General features: G+C 38.3%; 1 protein-coding gene across 9 annotated transcripts in view; it reads right to left on the bottom strand.

Moving 5' to 3' along the window:
* The window catches only part of CAGE1 (cancer antigen 1), a 55,321-nt gene extending 34,085 nt beyond the window's left edge, over positions 1–21,236 (bottom strand). For 5 of the 9 annotated variants that reach the window (XM_086706338.1, XM_086706341.1, XM_086706343.1 and 2 more), the window contains exons 1-9: positions 20,986–21,236; positions 19,085–19,302; positions 15,591–15,678; positions 12,107–12,630; positions 8,301–9,356; positions 4,939–5,088; positions 2,962–3,072; positions 482–562; positions 151–258 (exon numbers count right to left, since the gene is read on the bottom strand). In XM_086706338.1, the coding sequence (XP_086562464.1) occupies positions 151–258; positions 482–562; positions 2,962–3,072; positions 4,939–5,088; positions 8,301–9,356; positions 12,107–12,630; positions 15,591–15,678; positions 19,085–19,302; positions 20,986–20,998 (2,349 nt within the window). In that variant the 5' untranslated portion in view covers positions 20,999–21,236. Of the gene's footprint in view, positions 1–150; positions 259–481; positions 563–2,961; positions 3,073–4,938; positions 5,089–8,300; positions 9,357–12,106; positions 12,631–15,590; positions 15,679–19,071; positions 19,303–20,710; positions 20,943–20,985 lie in introns of those variants that run through there. The other 4 variants (XM_086706339.1, XM_086706340.1, XM_086706346.1 and 1 more) reach the window with 4 other exon arrangements.
* Between the last annotated feature and the right edge of the window lie 28 nt (positions 21,237–21,264).

Raw genomic sequence — 21,264 nt, 5'->3', positions numbered from 1 at the left:
ATGAACGGTGAGATCATGACCTGAGCTGATGTTGGACACTTAACCAACAAAGCCACTCAGGCGCCCCGAAGGTTGATAGTTTCTTAAACTTGTCCATAAAATGGTAATATGGATAAAAAGGATAGCAAACCAACAAAAGATCTTTCTTACCAAGCAATCAAGCTCTTCATTCAGACTGTGGTACTTATTCCGTTTGGCTCCCAGTAAGATAGGTACATCTCCAACATTCTTGGTTTCATCTGAATCAAAGCCTGTAACCTGAGATTACATACATTTGTGCTCACTTCCAACACTTCCACATTCCTTGGAAAATTTGACAATAAATACTTTATAAGTTTAACAATCAAAGAGATCTTCAATGGCTAGAATCATAGATGTATAGAACATACAGCTGGGAGGATTTCAACACATTTCCCAGAAGAACATAAATATCTGAAATTGTATTTTGTTAAGGACAGTGCACAGTAAATATTACACTCACCTCAGTAACTCGATCTTGAAATGCTTTTTCATTAGTAATCAACTCTCTAAAAGCTGTGATTCTGTCTTTATGTTTCAGTAGCTAAGAAGAAAAGCATTTTACATTTCAGAAAAGAAGACAAAATAAAACTACATTCTATAACATTTATAATAAAATCATCAAATCATGCACCATCTAATCCCTGGTCTCCAAAGATCTACTGTTTTTACAGCTCATGTACAGAAAAGCGATCACACAGCAGATCTGAGACTGCTCTCCTTAGAAAGGCCTGCTAGTCAGATTGCTCCCTCGGGGACTGGAAACTTGGATTGCAGGAGGATTTCCATTGTTCCATAATATGAACAGCTCATTGTGCCTCATCTATCTGTACAAAGATATAGTGTTTACGAACACCTCTTTCCTTCTGGAAGGTCTGGAATTTTAGTATGTGCTAGTCAGAGGTGCTTATGTGAGCAGCCCCCAATAAAAATCCTGCGTGCTGGGTCTCTAATGAGCTTCCCTGGTAAAAACTTCACATATATTGTCACAGCTCATTGCTGGGAAAATGAAGTGCATTTTGCATGACTCCACTGAGAAGGAACTCTTGGCAGCTTGAATCTGTTTTCCTCTAGACTTTGCCCTGAGCACCCTTTCCAGGCGCTGACTTTGCTCTGTATCCCCTCACTGTGAAACAGAGCCTCGAGTATGACTCTATGCAGAGTCCCACGGGTCCTACCAATCAATGAACCTGAGGGTGGGCTTGGGAATCTCTGGGAGCTTATGCCAATATTCAGTTGTTTTTACAACCAGACTATCAGAATTCTTTAGAGGAAAAAAAGAAACTACCAATTTTTCCTAGGTGTAATTTATAATCATTTCTTATTTGTTAATTTGTTCCTTCAGTATAATAACAATAAATCTTAATCTTCAAAATTCAAACTTCTGTAAAAATCAGTGAGGTAAACTATGAAGCACAGAATTATTATTATGAGCAATTTCCAATATAAATAGAGAAAAAACTTGAACGAACCTTCATTTAATTATCACCCAACTTCGACTATTGACGGTTAGCAGCCAATCTTGTATCATTTATATCCCCAACCATGTCTTCCCCACTCCAATCCTCCCCTTCACTAAGTCAAATCACAGACACCACATCATTTCACCTGCCAATATTTCAGTAAATTTACCAAAAGAACACAAACATCTGACATTGTATTTTTGTAACATCCTGCTCCAATCCTCAATGGGGCCTATTTTTTTTTTTTATTTTTTTTTTACATTTATTTATTTATTTATTTTTGAGAGACAGAGAGAGACAGAGCATAAGTGGGGAAGGGGCAGAGAGAGAGGGAGACACACAATCTGAAGCAGGCTGTAGGCTCTGAGCTGTCAGCATAGAGCCCGACGCGGGGTTCGAGCTCACAAACCGTGAGATCATGACCTGAGCCGAAGTTGGACGCTTACCCAACGGAGCCGCCCAGGTGCCCCATCAATGGGGCCTATTTTTGAAGGGTGGCTTAAAAAATGGAGGATGTATCTGTTTCTCTGCATATCTGTTATTCCTTGATCCTTTTCTCTACAGGTTAACTAGAAGACAAAGAGACTCCCCAGAATACCTGCATAAATTTCTACCCACACTAGTTCAGAGAAGTAATTTCCTGATAATATAGGACTGAGTTTGTTACTACAATCCAAGATCCCATACTTGAGTATATTTTTATTCCGTTAGCTGATAAACTTGTCACTTCTGTTTTCTTCTCATATGAAAACTGGCAGAAGTTAACATCCTGGTATTACCTTCCCCATTTCACTTACTCTCTTAATCTGTCCCTCCATCGCTGTACCACTATACCAAGAAAAGAATAATTGAAGAAATTCCAGGAATCTCTTCCCTTATGCTTGTGCCACTTGAAAAATAAAATGACTGATTTTCAATGTATCCACTATTCCAAGTGATAAAGTTTGAAACCACTATCGGGATATCAAAATACACTGTTCTTCAGGAATCTGTAGTGCTGGGACGCCTGAGTGGCCCAGTCGGTTAAGTATCTGACTTCGGCTCAGGTCACAATCGCGTGGTTTGAGTCTGAGCGTCACATAGGGCTCTGTGCTGACAGCTCAGAGCCTGGAACCTGCTTCGGATTCTGTGTCTCTCTCCCTCTCTCTGCCCCTCCCTGGCTTGTGCTCATTCTCTCTCTGTCTCAAAAATAAACATTAAAAAAAAAAAAGAATCAGTAGTGCCATGCAAAAGTGGAAAAAATAATCATACCTTTTTTTGGTAGATGAATAATATTTTGTAATACAAACTTAAGTTATAAAACAAGCCAAATGTTGAACAATGTATCTCCTTAGTTAGGGCCATAGTAAAACTAATCTGGTCCTCCAAAATGATTCTTTTAAAAAAATCAAAATTTGGAGAGTTTCATGTTACCTTTCTCTTTGACTATTATTTTCACCAAAAATGATACAGGTTTTAGAATAAAGAATAAATACAGTACCTTTTTATCTAAATTTTTCTTTTTAAGATGGAAGTGCTTCAGTTTTTGTAGCATTATATCACTAATTTTCTCACAATCTTTGAAATATTCAGCATCAGTAGTAGTAATGTCCTAAAGGGTAATAGTTTGAGAAGCTATATTAAAAAGTTTTCATTAAAGCTAAAAGAAGGACAGAAAACACACACACACACACACACACACACACACACACACACACACACACAATTCCATAATACCTGATCAAACCAAAAGAGATAAAATAATATTGAACTCAATTACTCATCCATAAGACACCTAATAAAGGGTTATAAGAAAGAATTCTTATAGATTCACACTTGTATGTAAGTGGTTATTGGGACAGATTGGTATAATCTCTGGGAAGTTAATACTCACCTATAATAAGGTGAACATCTCCTGTTAGCCTAGCCCGGTCAGTTTACAAATCCAAATTTCAGCCAAATTGCTATATCTAACAGCAGAGTAATCAGACATCCCCAACAATACTGAAGCTCTAGGTGCCTATAATGAAGGTATTTGTATGTATAACCTCAGGGCCAAAACTGTGTGCATGAGTCAGACTGCCTGAGTTTGTATCTGAGTTCTGTCGCTTAACCCTATGTAGGACTTTGGACAAGACACCCTACAGTTCTAAGTCCCAGTTTGTTTTTCCATGTTTTGTTTCCATTTTTTTTTAAGCCTGAGAATATAAACACTGACATAAGGTTTGGATGAGATAACCCATGAAAGGCAGGGTCAGTAAATTTAAATGCCTCCAAGGACAGGTTGGAAAGTCAACAAATATTTGTTGAGTGCTGATTAAGGGCTTCATCAGAATTAGATACGGGGCATACAACATACCACGTTTCTGATGTTGAAGCCTTCCACTCTGGTGGGGGTGGGAGACACAGAATAAGCAAACAGATAATATTTGGTGTGGGATGACATCCACCAACAAGAGGGATGAGAACACACTCTTCATGGGGAGGTGTGGTGGAGAAGCAGCCTCCAATGACATGGTGGAAAGCCAAGCCTTACAGTAAGTAAGCAAATGTTTGAAGGAACAAAGTAGGCTGGAAAAGTTTGCAGCTAAGGAGAGTCTGTGCCACATTCAGAGTCACATATATAAAAACAAAACGTTAGGTGGATATAGTCTGCATGCTGCCACTTTGTGATCTCTGCATAAAATAATCAGCTCAGTGTCTAGCATTAAATAAATGCTAGCATTCAACAAACTTTAGCTAAAACACAATAGAAATAAGGGTTGTGTTGGATCAGGAACATCACAGACCATGCCCCCCAATTTGGGCTCTGATGACTACACCCAAGATCAAAGAAATGGACAATAATGAAGAGGAAGAAAGACAGCTAGCTCATTTGAGAAGCTATCAAATGTCATGCTCTGTACTCTCATCTCTCATTAAATGTAGTGCTTGTAACCTCCCAGGGCAGGGGAAAGTATCATTTCCCCTACTTACAATGCAGAAACTGAGGCTGAGAAAGGCAAAGTCACTTGGGCCAAGTCACAGAGCCAGAAAGTGGTGAAGTCAGAATTTAAGCTCACCTACACTAATTTCATTCTTCATTCCACTAATGTATACAACTCCCCACTGCTCTCCCCCTGCCCAAAAGCTAAATTTTAGATTGGGCAAACAGCTCCATGATGGGAACGCTCACTAATCACTAGGAACCAACTGAACCAGAGAACAAGACTATCACTCTGATAGAGTTTCCATGACATGTAAGAAGTACCGAATAAAAGGTTTTCTCTGATGCCTTTATCTTGTATCTGATTATATTATTTTACTTGTGGGAATTAGGTGTTAAAGAAAGATAAAAAGAAGCAGGAGGAGGTCTGAATTTTGTCTTCCATTTTTTTCTCCCATGACTTAACTCCAACGCTTTATATTGCTTCTTTGGTTTAGTCCAACTTCTATATTTCTTCCTTCCCCAATAAAAAATATGAATTTTTAAAATTACCTGACGTGTGAGAAGTCCTATGACCAGAGCCAGAAGACTGTGAAGTTTGGAGACCAGCTGAGAGGTTCTTTGCACATCTGGGGGATTCAGGCTTTCTTCTTCACAAGGTGAGCAATTCAGGAACAAATTAGAATGTATCATCTTTGCATCCTATGTGTACACAATTCAGAGGTGTTACAATAAAGACAGAGAGTCTGGATTGCTCTTTAAGTAGAATTCTGAATTAAATACCACTCTTTAAAACTTTGAGCAGCCCTAACAACGTGGCACTCAAATTTAAATTTGAAGAGATAATGGGACACCTGAGTGGCTCAGCTGGTTGAGTGTCTGACCCTTAATTTCGGCTCAGGTCATAATCCCAGGGTTGTGCGATCGAGCCCTGTGTCCGGTTAAGAGTCTTTCTTTCCCTCTGTTCCTCTTCCCCACTTGCTCATGCTCTCTTTCTAAAATTAAAAACAAACGAAATTGGAGATAAATGTTAATATTTAAAAAAAACAAAATTATGAGCTGTGGTTCTCAAACTTCTGATTCTCAGGACCCCTTTATAGACTCAAAAATTAATAAGAATCCCAAAAGCCTTTTGTTTATATGGGTTATATCTATCAATATTTTTTGTATTAGAAATTATGACTGAGGGGGTGCCTGGGTGGCTCAGTTGATTAAGCGTCCCACTCCAGACTTTGGCTCAGGTTGGTGGGATCGAGCCCCATGTTGGACTCCACACTGACAGTGCAGAGCCTTTTTGGGATTCTTTCCCTCTCCTTTCTCTCTCTGCCTCTCCCCCCACTGGTGCGTGTGTATGCACATGCTTTCTCTCAAAATAATAAACTTTAAAAAAAAAAGAAATTATGACTAAGAACATTTAAAAATTATGTTTACTGGGTCACCTGGGTGGTTCAGTTGGTTGAGCATCCGACTTTGGCTCAAGTCATGATCTCACAGTTCATGAGTTTGAGCCCCATGTCAGGCTCTAGGCTGACAGCTCAGAGCCCGGAGCCTGCTTTGGATTCTGTGTCTCCCCTCTCTGCCCCTCCCCCACTCTCTGTGTGCATGTTCTCTCTCTCTCTCTCTCCTTCTCAAAAATAAACATTAAAAAAATAAAATAAAAATGTTTACTAATCTATTCAAATAACAATAAATCCTTTGTGTCAACATAAATAACAATTTTAATATGAAATTACCACATTTTCCAAAGGAAAAAATTAGTGGAAAGAGTGGCATCTTTTACATTTTTGTAAGTATCTATAATGCTGACTTCATAGAAGACAGCATGATTCTTACATCTGCTTCACACATTGAGCAGCCATAAAAGCAATGATCAACAGTTTCTAGAAAATGCCACTGGGAGCACTTGTGAAAAAAATGAGACTGGCAAGGGCATAACATCTTCCTATTACTATGAAAATACTTTTGATCTCATGGACATTCCCAGACCACACTTTTGAGAAAACAGACCTAGAGTTCATGAAAAGCAAAACTAAAAGCAGAGTAAGGATGACTTAGGGATATTAAAGAAATTGATTAGTCAAGATAAAACAAAGAACTTTCCTTTTTTAAAAAAAAATATTTATTTGGGGGAGAGCATGAGCAGAGGAGGGGCAGACAATCTCTGGGCTAACAGGCTGACAGCAGTGAGCTCAATGTGGGGCTGGAACTCACAAACTGCAAGATCATGACCTGAGCCAAAGTCAGACCCTTAACCGAATGAGCCACCCAGGCACCACTACTTTTTTTTTTTTTTAAAGAAAATTCAAGAAAAAAAAGATATACTGTGATAAACCTCTGTACAGTTGTACTAACTTATTCAGAGTTTACCAATTCAAAATTTGTCATGATTTGGTTAGCAGCTAAAATTAAGGTCATCTCTGCTTAGGTTAGTGGTTCTCAAAGTGTGACCCTGGGATCAGCAGCATGGGTGAGACTTGGGATCTTCTTAGAAATGCACATTCTCAGCACCACCCTCCTCCCTGCACACCTACTGAATCAGAAATGCTGAGGTGGGCCCCAGCAATCTGCATTTTCACACCTAATGCTGATGAATGCTAAAGCTTGAGAACCACTAGCATAGAAAATCCTAACTTCTTTCTGGAGAAAAGAGCACAGACAGAATTTTTTAAGTATAAGACAATATTTTCCTAAGAATCATTAAAAAAATTAGCCTTCTTCTAAAAAAGTTTTTAATGTTTATTTTTGAGAGAGAGAGAACAGAAGCAGGGGAGGGGCAGAGGGAGACAGAGAATCCAAAGCAGGCTCCAGGCTCCAAGCTGTCAGCACAGAACCCGATGCAGGGCTCAAACCCACGAACTGTGAGATCATGACCTGAGCTGAAGTCACATGCTTAACCAACTGAACCACCCAGGTGCCCCCAGATTAGCCTTCTTTCTAAATAGTCAGAATTAATAAGGCTGTACTATAAATAATATTTTTAAGTTTATTAATTTTGAGAGAGAGAGAATGCACATGGGAGGGGCAGAGAGAGAGAGAATCCCAAGCAGGTTCCATGCTGTCAGTGTAGAGCCCAACTTGGGGCTTTATCTTGCCAACCGTGAGATCCTACCTGAGCCAAAATCAAGAGTTGGATGTTTAACCAACTAAGCCATGCAGGTGCCCCTATACTATAAACATCTCAAGACAAGCCTTCAAAACTGAAATAGATGTGCTCTGGCTTATGAAAATGATCACTTCCAGGACATGCTTCCAGGTTCTTGTCTACCAAGTCATTTGAACTGCATAGAATACAAAATTACAGCCTCTCCAAATGTACTGTTATGAGGCTTTCATGTTATTTTTAACAGATGTTAACTAGATTTATTGTGGTGATCTCTTTGCAACACGTACAAATAACGAATTATGTTGTAAACTGGAAACTGATGTTATGGGTCAATTACACCTCAATCAAAAACTGTATACTTTCATAAAATTAATATGTGATATAATATAGTTTTGTTTTACTTTGTAAACCAAATACGTAATTGCGTTATTTAGTTTTATCACTGAATAGGCAGAAGTGACATGAAAACATAGAGATCCCCACATAGAAAACCCTTTCTCAAAGGATACTTCAGATGATTGATCATAGGTACCCAGAAAATTCCCATGTTAATTTTCATCTCTACCAAAATAGTCACAAGAGGCCAGAAATAGCCTCTTTAGGTGAGTATCCAAGAAGTAGCTGTCTTTAATGTGAGTACCCAAGAACCGGAGAAGCTTCTCCAAATCTGTGGTACCTTTTCCACTCTCCCATTTTTTTGTCGTTGTTAATAATTCTTTCTGCTGACAAAGTGTTGCATCTAAATATGCATGAGCAGACTGTTAGAAACTCCTGAAATTCTGCGTTAGAGATTCTGAATTTGTGACAATACCTTTGTGATATCTGCCTCCACTGCCTCCCCAGAGTCCTCCTTTAAATGAGCCGTCTCAAACCAAGGGGCATAATTTTGCTCCTCGCTCCCTGCAATCTGCTGCTGTAGCCTCACATTTTCTTGTTTTACTGAGCTGACCTGCTGCTTCAGTTTGGCATTCTTCCCCTTCTCGTTCTCAGGTATGAACTGTAAAGTATTAAATTGAGTGAGCAGTTTCTCCAGTCTTGATTTCAGTTTCTGTCGTTCTTCCAGGTTCTTCTTTTCATGTTTCTGAAATTCCTCCCGTAAAGACAGGAACTCGTGCTCTCGGGTCTTCTTTTCCCTTTTCAACAAGTCCAAAGCAGAAGTGGTGGCCTTTTCCAATTCTCCTTTGAGCTGCTTCAGCCTCTCTACCTCTTCTTCTTTCTTACTTAAGGTTCTGTTCATCTCCATGCACTGACTGACAGTTTTATCTTTCTGTTGCATTTCAGTCATGTACCTTTCCTGTAGGTGAACATAATTGTCCTTGACCTCCTTAAGCTCGAGCTGTAAGGTTTCCTTTTCATTCCTAGATTCCTGGAGATGTTTTTGGGTGTTAGTCAAAACCTCGTGCAAGTTCTGCAGTGTCTTCTCGGTATCATTCTTCTCTAGGATCACTCTGTATTTGTCTTCAATTAGTTCTTCCATCTTTTCCTTTAGCTTATTTATGTCAACGAACACCTGCTGCTTGGTAGTCTGCCTCTGGAGCTCTTCGACCTTCTTCTCTAAATACTTGTTACTACACTGCAGGTCTTGGATCAGAATTTGCTGCCTTTTGTTAGTATGTTTTAATTTCCGTAAGACTTCATTTAAAGCCATGTCCTCTTCCAGAGGTTGTAAGCTCTCCAAACTCTGCTCCATGTCAGGTGCCTTGCTGTCCTCCTGAGATGCTCCACTACTCCAAGAAATGACTGCAGGAGACCAATATGAGACAGTCCCTGGTCTGTCCATGTCCTCCACTGTGACTGCCTTTTGGTGACTGACTGACATCTCAGGAATATCCCCGAAACTCTGGATTCCTTTCGAAGACACTGAAATCTTATAGTAAATAAAATAAGTGAAAAAGAGTATAAAGATCATACATTTTGAAATCAGAGCTGGCCTTAAGTCCTAGGTCCCTAGTTTGGTTTTCTCAGCTCTAACAATGATAATATCCACTTCCAATAATACCTATTTAACAAACATACTTAGGTATTAACTGCTAAGTATATATATAGCACCGATAGCAGAGCACAAAGAGTAGGTATATGATAGGTATCATATTTACTTTTACAAAAGAAAAACTCAGCTTTGATACTCTGACCACTTTCTATGGTGCGAAATTTTCTGAACACATGTACTTTCTTTGACTTCAAATGAATTAAAACAAATTTATCAATTACCCTACAGTCTGTGAGGCCTCTTCTGAATGAAGACTACCTCTTTCTTTTAATGTTTATTTATTTATTTGGGGTGCCTGGGTGGCTCAGTCGGTTAAATGTCTGGCTTCAGCTCAGGTCATGATCTCACAGTTTGTGAGTTCAAGCCCCACATCGGGCTCTGTGCTGACAGTTCAGAGCCTAGAGCCTGCTGTGGATTCTGTATCTCCCTTTCTCTGTCTGCTCCTTGCCTACTCACACTTTGTCTCTCTCAAAAATAAACATTAAAAAATAAAAAATAAAAAATGCTGTTATTTATTTTTGAGACAGGGAACAGACACATGAGGGAGGGGGAGCAGAGCGGGAAAGAGAAAATCCTAAGCAGGCATGAGGCTCAGTGCAGAGCTCAATGCAGGGCTCGATCCCACAACCGTGAGATCATGACCTGAGCTGAAATCAAGACCTGGGTGCTTAACCGACTAAGCCACCCAGGCTCCCCTGAATGAAAACTACTTTTATTGCCTGCTAAACCATTATCTCATTGCTATGACTCCTGTGAATGTAAGAATGTCAGACGAACATATTTTGCCATTGACTTTCTGCCCACAACACAGGTTTTAGGGGCTTTTTCAAAGGACAATAAGTTGTAGTAAGAAAATACTGAAATGAATATGACATTAAAAATCCTGTAAAAGATATTTGCAAGGGTGGGCTATATAACTTCCTAGAACTTAGAGGTATTGGACCCCTGTATTTTTTTTTTTTAATGTTTATTCATTTTTGAGAGAGAGAGTGTGTGAGCCCAGGAGGGGCAGAGAGAGAGGGAGACAACAGAATTTGAAGCAGGCTCTAGGTTCTGAGCTGTCAGCACTGAGCCCTATGCAGGGCTCGAACTCATGAACCTGCCAGATAATGACCTGAGCTGAAGTCGGAAGCTTAACTGACTGAGCCACTCAGGTGTCACTGGACCTCTCTTTTAATGGTTTACTATCATTCTGGGATAAAAACAACTATCCCTACAGAGGCCTACAGGTTCTACTATCTGGTCTTGCTGCCTAAGGCTACCTTTCGTCCTCATCTACTACATGCCTCCTTCAATCCAGGCTTCTGTCAGGTACTAGTGGGTGCCATGTTCCCTGAAGCCACAGGGTTTTCCACATGTTACTTCTGCATGGAATGCTCTCCCACCCACAGTTCCTTAACTCCTAACTTATCCTTCAGAGCTCAGCTCAATGACCACTACTTCCGGAAGCCTCCCCCAAACTCGCTGACTAGGACAGTAAGACTCCTGTCATTTTATTCACAGCTCTTATCATCCTTGCAGCTTACAGTTTATATGTAATACTATAGCACGTTATCTACACTTTACATACACTTTATATGTAACCACTCAGAGCCTTATCATAGTTGAAAGTTTACATTTATTTGTGTGATTCTTTAATGTGAGTCTCCTCTACTAAGGTGTTACTTTCATGAGGACAAAAACCACATTCTTTAAAACCATTATATAATCAACACATAGCATAGAGCCTAGCACAGAATAGGTTCCAGAAAGTATTTATTGACTGAAAAAATGACTAAATGCAGTGGAAATAGGAAGGAGCAATCTTGAGAAATGCTAATTAAGCAGATTTTTTAAATGCCATTTTCCAGAATCAATACAGGGAAATAAAGTTCTCTTTTAAATAATGCTTCCAAATAAATGAACAAAAAAACTGCTCATACTTGGAAATGAAAAATAGTCATAGCTTTTTTCATCAGACTTAAAATAAAAAGGTATTATTTTTACTATTCTTGGATTATATTTGCCCATACCAAGTCTTAAAACTATTACTTTCAAAAAATTTTCAGAGAGCACATAGAATTTATACTAGTGGCATCTTCAGTGTTCTTAGGATACTACATGTATGCCCAGAATCAATAAGTCAAAAGACAAATTAGTATTTTCACTTTGGTAGAAAAACTAACATTTTATACTTGTTAACTGAAATCCCTCATGATAGAAAAATTTTAAGATTTTCCTGTCAAATAACTTAATACCTCCATCCTTCTTCCTCTTCTCAATCTTTTCCTTACTGTAAACTCTTGAGTTCCAGCCAATTTGATTCACAAATATAAAAGCCAAGGCACCATGTAGATGCTAAGACACATAAAAGGATGAGTAAGACAGAGCCTTGGTTCTCAAAGACATGACCATTCAGTAGGGCTAATCTCCATGTATGGACATGATTTTAATAGAAAAATCTGTTTCTAAATTGATTAAGATCTCAGAAGGTATTTTCCCCAGAGAAGCAATGTCCCTCTTGCTGATTATTAGATTATTTAGTGGTACTTGGAAAAGTCTAAAATTATATACATAGTTTTGGGTTTTTTTTTTGAAAGCACATATTTTAATACTCCACAAGCTATATTGACCATCCCAAAATTTACCTTCTCTGTTGCATAATTAGCTTTCAGATCAAGCTGGTTAAAGCTGTTCTCTTTGTAAAACGGTTTGTCAACATCACTGGGTACATTTTCCTCATACCAGAAGCTCTGAGGTTGACTAGGTTTGAGGGCAGATTCCGTGGCAGCACTTTTAGCCAGTGACATTTCCATGAATTTCACTGTCTCTCCACTGCCGTGGACTACAGGTGGACTTCTAGAAGGTTGTATGACACATTTATGAGCAAATTGCTCTTCATTTGTAGAAGTGCTAGTTCCCAGTGAATTTTCTTCCTTAAATGAATCTTCCTTTATATTAGTGTCTTTTGCACAATAATACACATGAATTTGCATTTCGGGTTGTACTGTATAAGGTAAGCCTTCTTTCAGATTTTGAAATGTTATCATTTCATTACTAAATGCTTCTGTGTGATGAAATTTGCAAATGGGTTCAAATTGTCTGAAGGAAGAAATGCTGGGGTCAACTAGTTGAGGTAGTACATTCTGTGAGTCATTTCCAATGTTGAAATCTCATTAGAAAGAGAAAGATGGAAATAAGAATTAGCTGTCCATACATTTATATGCTAACAGTTATATTTACATTTATGAAATAAACTGTTGGGAGTCTTTTTAAAATTATATTTATGTCAACATTTTTTTATTGAGTGTATTTCAGCATGGCTTTGTGCTAGCAAACAAAATAAACTACATTTTACATGGAGACCAGAAGTTCTCAAATGACTGCTACCAAAAAAGTTTGTACATCATTCTGGTCAAATGCCATTACAACAAATTCCAAGATATCTTCAAAATTCTTTTGTTGTACTGTAATTCTAAAATGTTTTGATTATGTGTCCAAAGAATACAAAAGCACAATGAACAGTATAATAACAAACACACATAAACTTGGTTAATCTCACAGCAATCCCCTGAGCCATGCACTGTTATTATCCCTGTTTTACAGATAACGAAACTGAGACATAAGAGATGTTAAGTCACTTACTTGCCTAATGTCACAGGTTGGGTAGGCAGTGCACCTGGGATTCTAGAACACTATTTCTAAATGCTGTGTTTGTCAACATGACAAGTTATCCAGACTTAAGACATTTAAAAAAATTTTTTTAACGTTTATTTATTATTGAGAGACAGAGAGAGAGCATGAGTAGGGAAGACAGAGGAGGAGACACAGAATCCGAAGCAGGCTCCAGACTCCGAGCTGTCAGCACAGAGCCCAGTGAAGGGCTTGAACTCTCAAACTGCGAGATCATGACCTGAGCTGAAGTCGGATGCTTAACTGACTGAGCCACCCAGGTGCCCCAAGAAATTTTTAAAAATCAGAAGTAGAGATGCCTGGGTGGTTCAGTTGGTTAAACGTCCAGCTCTTAGTTTGGGCTCAGGTCATTATCTTAGGGTTTGAGCCCCAAGTTGAGCTCTGGGCTGACATTGTGGAGCCTGCTTGGGATTCTCTCTCCCTCTCTCTCTCTGCCCCTCCCCCACTCATGCTCAGCATTCCCTCACTCTTTCTCCCCCTCCCTCAAAATAAGTAAACATTTTAAAAATTAAAAAGATAAAAATCAGGAGCAAATAGGCAATAAAATGTTACAAAACTAATTAATGATGCCTCCTTCTATCTAAATTCCCTCCTTTCCCCCTCTTGAGAGATAACTACGAAAGCTGGTAGGTATTTATTCTTTCCACCCATATTTTTCTGCTTTCATTACTCAATTATGTACCTTAAATAATATATATCAACTTCCAAGAATTGGAAAGAAATACCTAACAGTTCCATTTATTAAGTAGTGAAGCTCAACTTCAGTATTTGTCTCAACAACTTAGATGTTTGAAAATTACACACAAACTGAAAGAAAAATATAATGCTTTATTTTATTCTCATACAATTGAACTTACTACTTGGATGCACTACTGGGTATCACATGTCTCAAATCTTGGAATCAGATAGGACAATGACAACCATCACTTTCTATTCTACATTGATTTTTGTACAATACTTGCTTTTTATCACAGCAACCTTCAAAGACCCAGCTTTGCAAATAATACTTTATAGAAAGGTTTTACACTGAAATAGTAAACTATCTTAAGCTGGTAGTTTGTGGAGTCCAACAGATGTCCAGTGTCACAGCTTCCTAAATATTTCAAAATGTCATGCAGCACCCTGGGTGATATGCAGTACAGTGCTATTTTCCGTGCTTTAAAATTGTATGTAAATAGACTCAAATTACATTTGTAACATATATATTAGACATAAAACGTATATATATATATCCATACAAAAGTCTTTATTTCACTTAAAATTTTGCTTTTCAGACTTAGCCATGTAAATATCTGTGATTTGGTTCATTTTACTGAAGGACTACACTTTAATCCCTTTTTGTTAGATATGTTTCTAATTTTGCTGTTAAAAACAACCTTCAGTAAACATCCTTATACATGTTTCCTTGTACACTAAGAATTTTTGTCTAGGTTCTGGATATACATACCTCAAAGTAGAATCACTGGATTATAGAAAATGTTACCTTCAACTTCACTAGACATTGCAAAATTACCCTCCAAAGTAGCTGTACCAATTTATACTTCCAACAAGAGCACAGAAGTTTATTTGCTCTACTATGTCCCTCCAATGCATATTAAACTGGTATGCATTAAATGGTATTTTGTGGTCATTTGAATAGTCTTGCAGGTTTCCTTTTCTGTGATCTGCCTGTTAGATACTGTTATGGCCTCAATTTAATTTCCCCAAAAATCACATGCTGAAGGCTTAACCCCCAGCATCTTACAGTGTGACTGTATTTGGAGATAGGACCTATAAAGAGGTAATTAAGGTTAAATGAGGTCATAAAAGTGGGGCCCTAATACAATATGACTGGTGTTCTTATAAGGAAGAAAGGACATCTGGGAGGCCTCAGGATAAACCAACTCTTCTGACACCTTGATCTTGGACTTCCAGACTCCAGAACTGTGAGAAAATAAATTTCCGTAGTTGAAGTCACCCGATCTGTGGAGTTTTGTTATGGCAGCTCCAGCAAGCTAATACGTACACTTGGCCTGTTTGTCTATCAAGCTCTAGGGGTCTTTTTCTTATCGGAGTTCTTTATTTTGGATACTAATCTTGTCAATGTATACATTGCATGTGTTTTTAGTCTGTATCTTGTTTTGTTTTTTTTTTAATTTTGTTGGTTATAATTTGGTCATATAGAAATTATTTTTTATTTTAAGATAGTCAAATGTGTTGCTAATGGTTTGTACTTCGCATGTTACTCTCTGGGCCTCATGCTTCTCATCTGGGTAGATACAAACAACCCTTATTCAAAAAGAAAAAAAAAAAACCTATTTCATAGGATTGTTTGTGGAGTGTGATCATGCATATAAAGTGTATATTAGCACATGGCTATTATTATTATTGCTGTTATCACAGGACACGTACACACACAAATCTTGTTTCTCTGTGTATTGCCAACAAAGAGATACTCACCACCTAACCGGTCATCTAGTGTGCTATAAATTTCTTCAGCAAGTGTGAGTTTAGACTCATCTTCCCTTTTTACATTCTTTATTTCATTCTGTATTAATAATAAAAAAGGCATTAGTGTTAATACTTTAAACAAACATCAGAAGCTTCTTCTAAATGTGTATGTACATTGCTATGTAACTTTTCTCTTAGTATTTTTTGTTGCATGGGTAGAATGTACTTTCCAGTATCCTTCCCTACTGTATATCTGAGCTCCTTTACTAAAAAGTAAAACCATGCTAAGGGAGTCACGATATTAAATGACGTTAAGCAAGTATCTTGCTATTTTAATATTTTAGTTTTTTTTGTAAGTCAAATCGTGGTACTACAAACATGAGTATATAATAATGTATAAATCTCTGATAATCCTTTGGAGTCTGTTAAATCTGGTCTAAAGATCTATTAGGGTAGTTGTCATTCAAGTCTTTTAACAGTGAAGATACAGGGTGGGTTCCAGTAATGAGGTGAAATATGATTTCCAATAGATAAAAATCTATAAAAATTCATGTAAGACTTATTCTCAAAGTTATCTCAATGTTATCTAAGGGAAAGGTTTTGTTAAGTAATATTTTAAATGTTTGAGGAAAACATTGGTTTCATTATGAACAGTGTACCAGGCATGTAAGACAAATGATGCTCTAAAAAATTTGTATCTCCTACTAAAGTCAACTGGTTACAAGCTTCTATTCAATCATGCTTTTTATAACATTGTTCCACTTATTGAAGGTACCTAAAGAGTATGATAACTGAGTTATATTTTATAAACATTTTTTTAGACTTCTTGCTAATCTAGACCATTCCTGCTAATTAGATTTTAAACATATCAAGAAGAATATCCTTTATTTATTTATTTATTTATTTATTTATTTATTTATTAAATGGTTTTACTTATTTTTGAGACAGAGAGAGACAGAGCATGAGCGGGGAAGGGGCAGAGAGAGAGGGAGACACAGAATCCGAAGCAGGCTCCAGGCTCCAAGCTGTCAACACAGAGCCCGACGCAGGGCTTGAAGTCACAGACTGTGAGATCATGACCTGAGCTGAAGTCGGACGCTCAACCGACTGAGCCACCCAGGCGCCCCAAGAAGAATATCCTTTAAAAAAAATAGTACTATTCATATGTATTGATGTTATATTTACATAAACTTCTTGGAACTCCACTACTCGTTGAATTTCAGAGATTACCTCTAACTCTAGCGTTCTATGATAATACTGTCTTTAAAATATGCTTGTTGTTCCTTTGGTTTATAAATTCTTTATAAAGAATAAAATACTCCATGAGTTCCAAGACAGAGAACCTCTTACATAATTTAGGAGATTCATTCTTTACAATTTGATATATATAATATGTTAGACTTTGACTAACACTGTAATACTATGGTGAAATTTTCTTTTAAAATGAAATATGAGGGGCGCCTGGGTGGCTCAGTTGGTTAAGTGTCCGACTTCGGCTCAGGTCACGATCTCACGGTCCGTGGGTTCGAGCCCCGCGTCGGGCTCTGGGCTGATGATGGCCCAGAGCCTGGAGCCTGCTTCCGATTCTGTGTCTCCCTCTCTCTCTGACTCTCCCCTGTTCATGCTCTGTCTCTGTCTCAAAAATAAATAAACGTTTAAAAAAAAAAAAAATAAAATGAAATATGAAAGGGGCCACCTGGGTGGTTCAGTTGGTTAAGCCTCTAACTTTGGCTTAGGTCATGATCTGGCAGTTTGTGAGTTGGAGCCTGCATCAGTGCTGAGCCTGCTAGGGATTCTCTCTCTCTCTCTCCCCCTCTTTCTCTCTGCTCCTCCCCCACTTGCATGCACATGCACACACATGCACTCTCAAAGTAAATAAACTTAAAAAAAATAAATGAAAATATGATAAAAGTTATCATTATGAAAATAATCTTGAACATTTTAAAAAAGAGAGAAAGTAAAAAACACTCAAAAGCCCACTACCCAGTGAGAAGCAATGTAATCATTTTTCTATGTCACCGAATATACAGTTGACCCCTCAACAACATGGGTTTGAACTTCCCGGGTCCACTTACACAGATTTTCTTATAAATACAGTATAGTACTATAAATGTATTTTATTCTCCTAATGATTTTCTAAATCATATTTCTTTCCAGTATATAATAAAGATAATACACAAAATATGTGTTAATTGACTGTTTGTTATTGGTAAGGCTTCTAGTCGTAGTAGGCAATTAGTTAACTTTTGGGGGAGTCACAAGTCATATGAAGCTTTTCAACTATGAGGGGAGTCAGTACTCCTAAGTGCTGCATTGTTCAGGGGTCAACTGTGTGTCTGTATTATCATATTTAAGGTTTACGTATCTACTGTACATCTGTGCAATCATCTAACTAGGTTCCTATTGGTAAAAATTTAGTTGCTTCTAGTGTTTAAATAATGCCTTTCATGAAAGTTTACTTGTTTATTTATAATCTCTACACCCAGTGTGGTGCTTGAACTTACAACCCAGAGATCAAGAGTCACATGCTCTTCAAACTGAACCAGTCAGGCACCCCTGATGTTTATTTATTATAGGTAATCCTGCACATAGCTCATTTGCATACTTCCTTGAGATAGAATTAAAAATAAAATGCAATTTCCTCTCACTAAATAGCCCTGTATTTTTTTTAAAGATGTGTTTCTTCAGTTTGTTTTGTTTTTATTTATTTTGAGAGAGAGAGAGAGAGACAGAGATAGAGAGCGCCTGTGCATGCACATGTCTGCAGGGAAGGGGCACAGAGAGAGGGAGAGAGAGAATCCCAAGCAGTCTCTGCGATCCCACAAACCAGGAGATCATGACCTGAGCTGAAATCAAAAGTCAGACGCTTAACCAACTGAGCCACCCAGGCACCCCACTAAATAGCCCTTTAGATAGTTTATGCCAATTTATGGGTTAGCCCACATGAAATTGTCAATATTTGTCCATTTTCAAACTATAAAAAGGCAATTACATATGGCACAAAATAATTCATTCCTATTATTTCCCTACACTCCTGCTAGTAATTGTTAAACATTCATCACAATTTGGGACAGTATAATTTTTTTTTAGTTTATGAGAAAGGACACTTGTAATTGTCATTAAGATAAAGTCATTTACATGCAGGGCTCTGTCAATACCATGATGAATGACATCTAAATCATTTGCATGCTGACATATTAGAACATGCTCAAGACCAGATGTCTGGCCCGTTGGGCTCTTTTCCTGCCTCTGTGACCCAGTTGTTGTGGCCATGTCCCCCTGGCTGCATGCTTAGGACTTTGTGTGGAGGCTAGAAAGGATCAGGTTTAATGCTCTATTTGTAACGTTCTACCTTTGGGAAAACTAGACCGTGTATTCCCCTCCTTTGAGCCTCCACTGGAGATTCTTTTACTGTTTTTCGTATTTTTGAGGACATTTTCAGAGGAAGACAACGTGAAAGCCGAATACATCTATACCTCCTAGAACTTACAAGTAATGCACACCTGAGGCAAGTCTGAATTGGTACTGCTGGTGTCCATATAGAAGGGAGAATCTGAGCGAGTTAAGTCTTGACGAAGACTGCTGACATTCCTGGCATCCGCTTCCAAGTTGCTTTCTAATTTTTCATGAGAAGCATCCACTTCAAAATGCACAGGATCTGAAGGTGATGAGCAAACTTTTTGATAATCCTTGTTCCTAACTGGTGAATGATGAAAGTCTTCTTTAAAAAAAAACATAATTTTAATGTTTATTAGTATATGTGAACAGAGAGCTTTGTCCCCCATGCCTTCTCACATTAAGAAAGCAGCAAAGTTCAGTGTCCTAAATTTTAAAATGTCATTGGTCAAGTTATTAGAAAAAAAAATTTTTTAGTCTGAGTATACCATGGTCACTTTGTATAGTGCAAATACTGATTTGGACAAAAACAAGTCGATATGTGTGGCTACTATCCAATAATTCCCTAGAAGACTTGGGACTCAAAGTGAAGGGAACTCTCAGTTACTTAATCAAAAGATATTTACAAAATATTATCAGAGAACTATTAGGTTCCACAAAATACTGTTTTTCTATTTACTTGGTACTTTCTATTATCTCATTATCAAGTCAAATCCAACAATGTAAATCCATTTCCCCCACTTTCCTATGCCACACCCATTCTCTTAGGCAACTGGGTTTGAAAACTTGGAGATGCCTTTGATATCCTTCTAGCTCATCATTATGAGCCATCCAATTACCAAGTCCCGTCCATTTCTCTTTTAAAAATGTTTTTCGTAACCCATGCTTTCTTTCTACTACTCGCGCCATCACACAGGCCCATACTCTCATGACTTCCTCAGGTCGGGGATGGTAGTGGACAGGATGTCCAATCACCTGGAGTCCAAGTTCTTCTGCTGGACTTTCTAGGACTCCCATAGCCTGGACCCACATTACCTATCCAATACTCGCCTGCTCTAGTCAGATCATACTCCTTACTATTTCAGTCTGACCTGGCAAATGCTTCTCTCTCCTAAAGCCTTCCTATATACCCATTCATCTATCTAAAAAATTCCTGCAACATGGGAAATCTCTACAATTCAGCACCTATTTGTTTTACCGTTTTAGCTTTTACCACCCTTTCAAGGGTGTTAGTATTTACAGATTATAAATGCCTCCAGAAGAGTCCATTCATGATTTTCCAGTAATCACCGCAGCAAACAGCAATGTTGTTCACAGAGTAAATACTGATCAAATGAATCCTGCAGTCCAAAGATTTTATTTCTATTAAAACTTCTCAATTTACAGTTGCTACCTATTTGCCCGGATTATTTTATTGAATTATCGAATTAATGAACAATTTATTGAGGCTTGATTTGTTTTCCCAAAGCCATGCCATCGTCTGAAGTATAAAAAGCCAGTAAGACAAGCAGGCTAGTCGGGCTTAGCGAAAGGCCTAACTTTATGCTCACCTTTTCCACCTTCCGAACACATAAATGCTGCCTAGGCTGTGGTGAAAGGAATCTGAAAAATCTTCGTTTTCCAAACGCAAAAAAACTCAAGGCCCTTATTTCTTCAATTTCTTTGTTGGTGAACCTAGAACTTCCATTTACACTTTTATAAATTTGTTCACATGGCGCAATCTGTCAACTTACTTTAAAGTTAGGTTTACTTTTTCCATCTTTCATCCTGTCCTTACCAGGTCTTTGCCAACATTTTTAAAGTATTTATTCAGATGTTTGGGTAGATATTCCAGGAACATTATAAAGCTGTTTTAAGATGGGCGCTAAAAGGGTCGTCATTTGGAGTTACCACCAACATTCTAGATTTAAAATTCTCTCAGTTGTATGACAAACATTTTAAAAATCACTCCTCTCATTTTCCCTCAAAACAATGCACCAAACTTTTCAAGTCTAAAAAGTGTGCTCACTTTCAGGGTCCATAGCTTCTTGGATCCGCTGTAAGGATTCAGCGCTTCCACCTTCCGCACAGGGTTTCGCGGGAGAAAGAAAAACGCTTTACGACCTCATCCACTGAAGGCTTTGAAAAACTCGCAGATGGCACACGGGCGCGCTGGAACTGCCCTGTGTGACGCCCGCCCACCGCCCTAGCCAGTCTCGGCTCGCTAAGACGCCAGGCGGGCTCCCACGCCCTGCGCCACGCCCCACGCCCCAGGGGCGCGGCCGGGGGAAGGGCGGGACTTCCGTCA

This window comes from Puma concolor, chromosome B2, assembly GCF_028749965.1.
Source record: "Puma concolor isolate L17-30 chromosome B2, mPumCon1.1.hap2, whole genome shotgun sequence".
In the NCBI taxonomy this organism is placed as follows: domain Eukaryota; kingdom Metazoa; phylum Chordata; class Mammalia; order Carnivora; family Felidae; genus Puma; species Puma concolor.
This window is presented reverse-complemented; position numbering and strand designations above follow the sequence as displayed.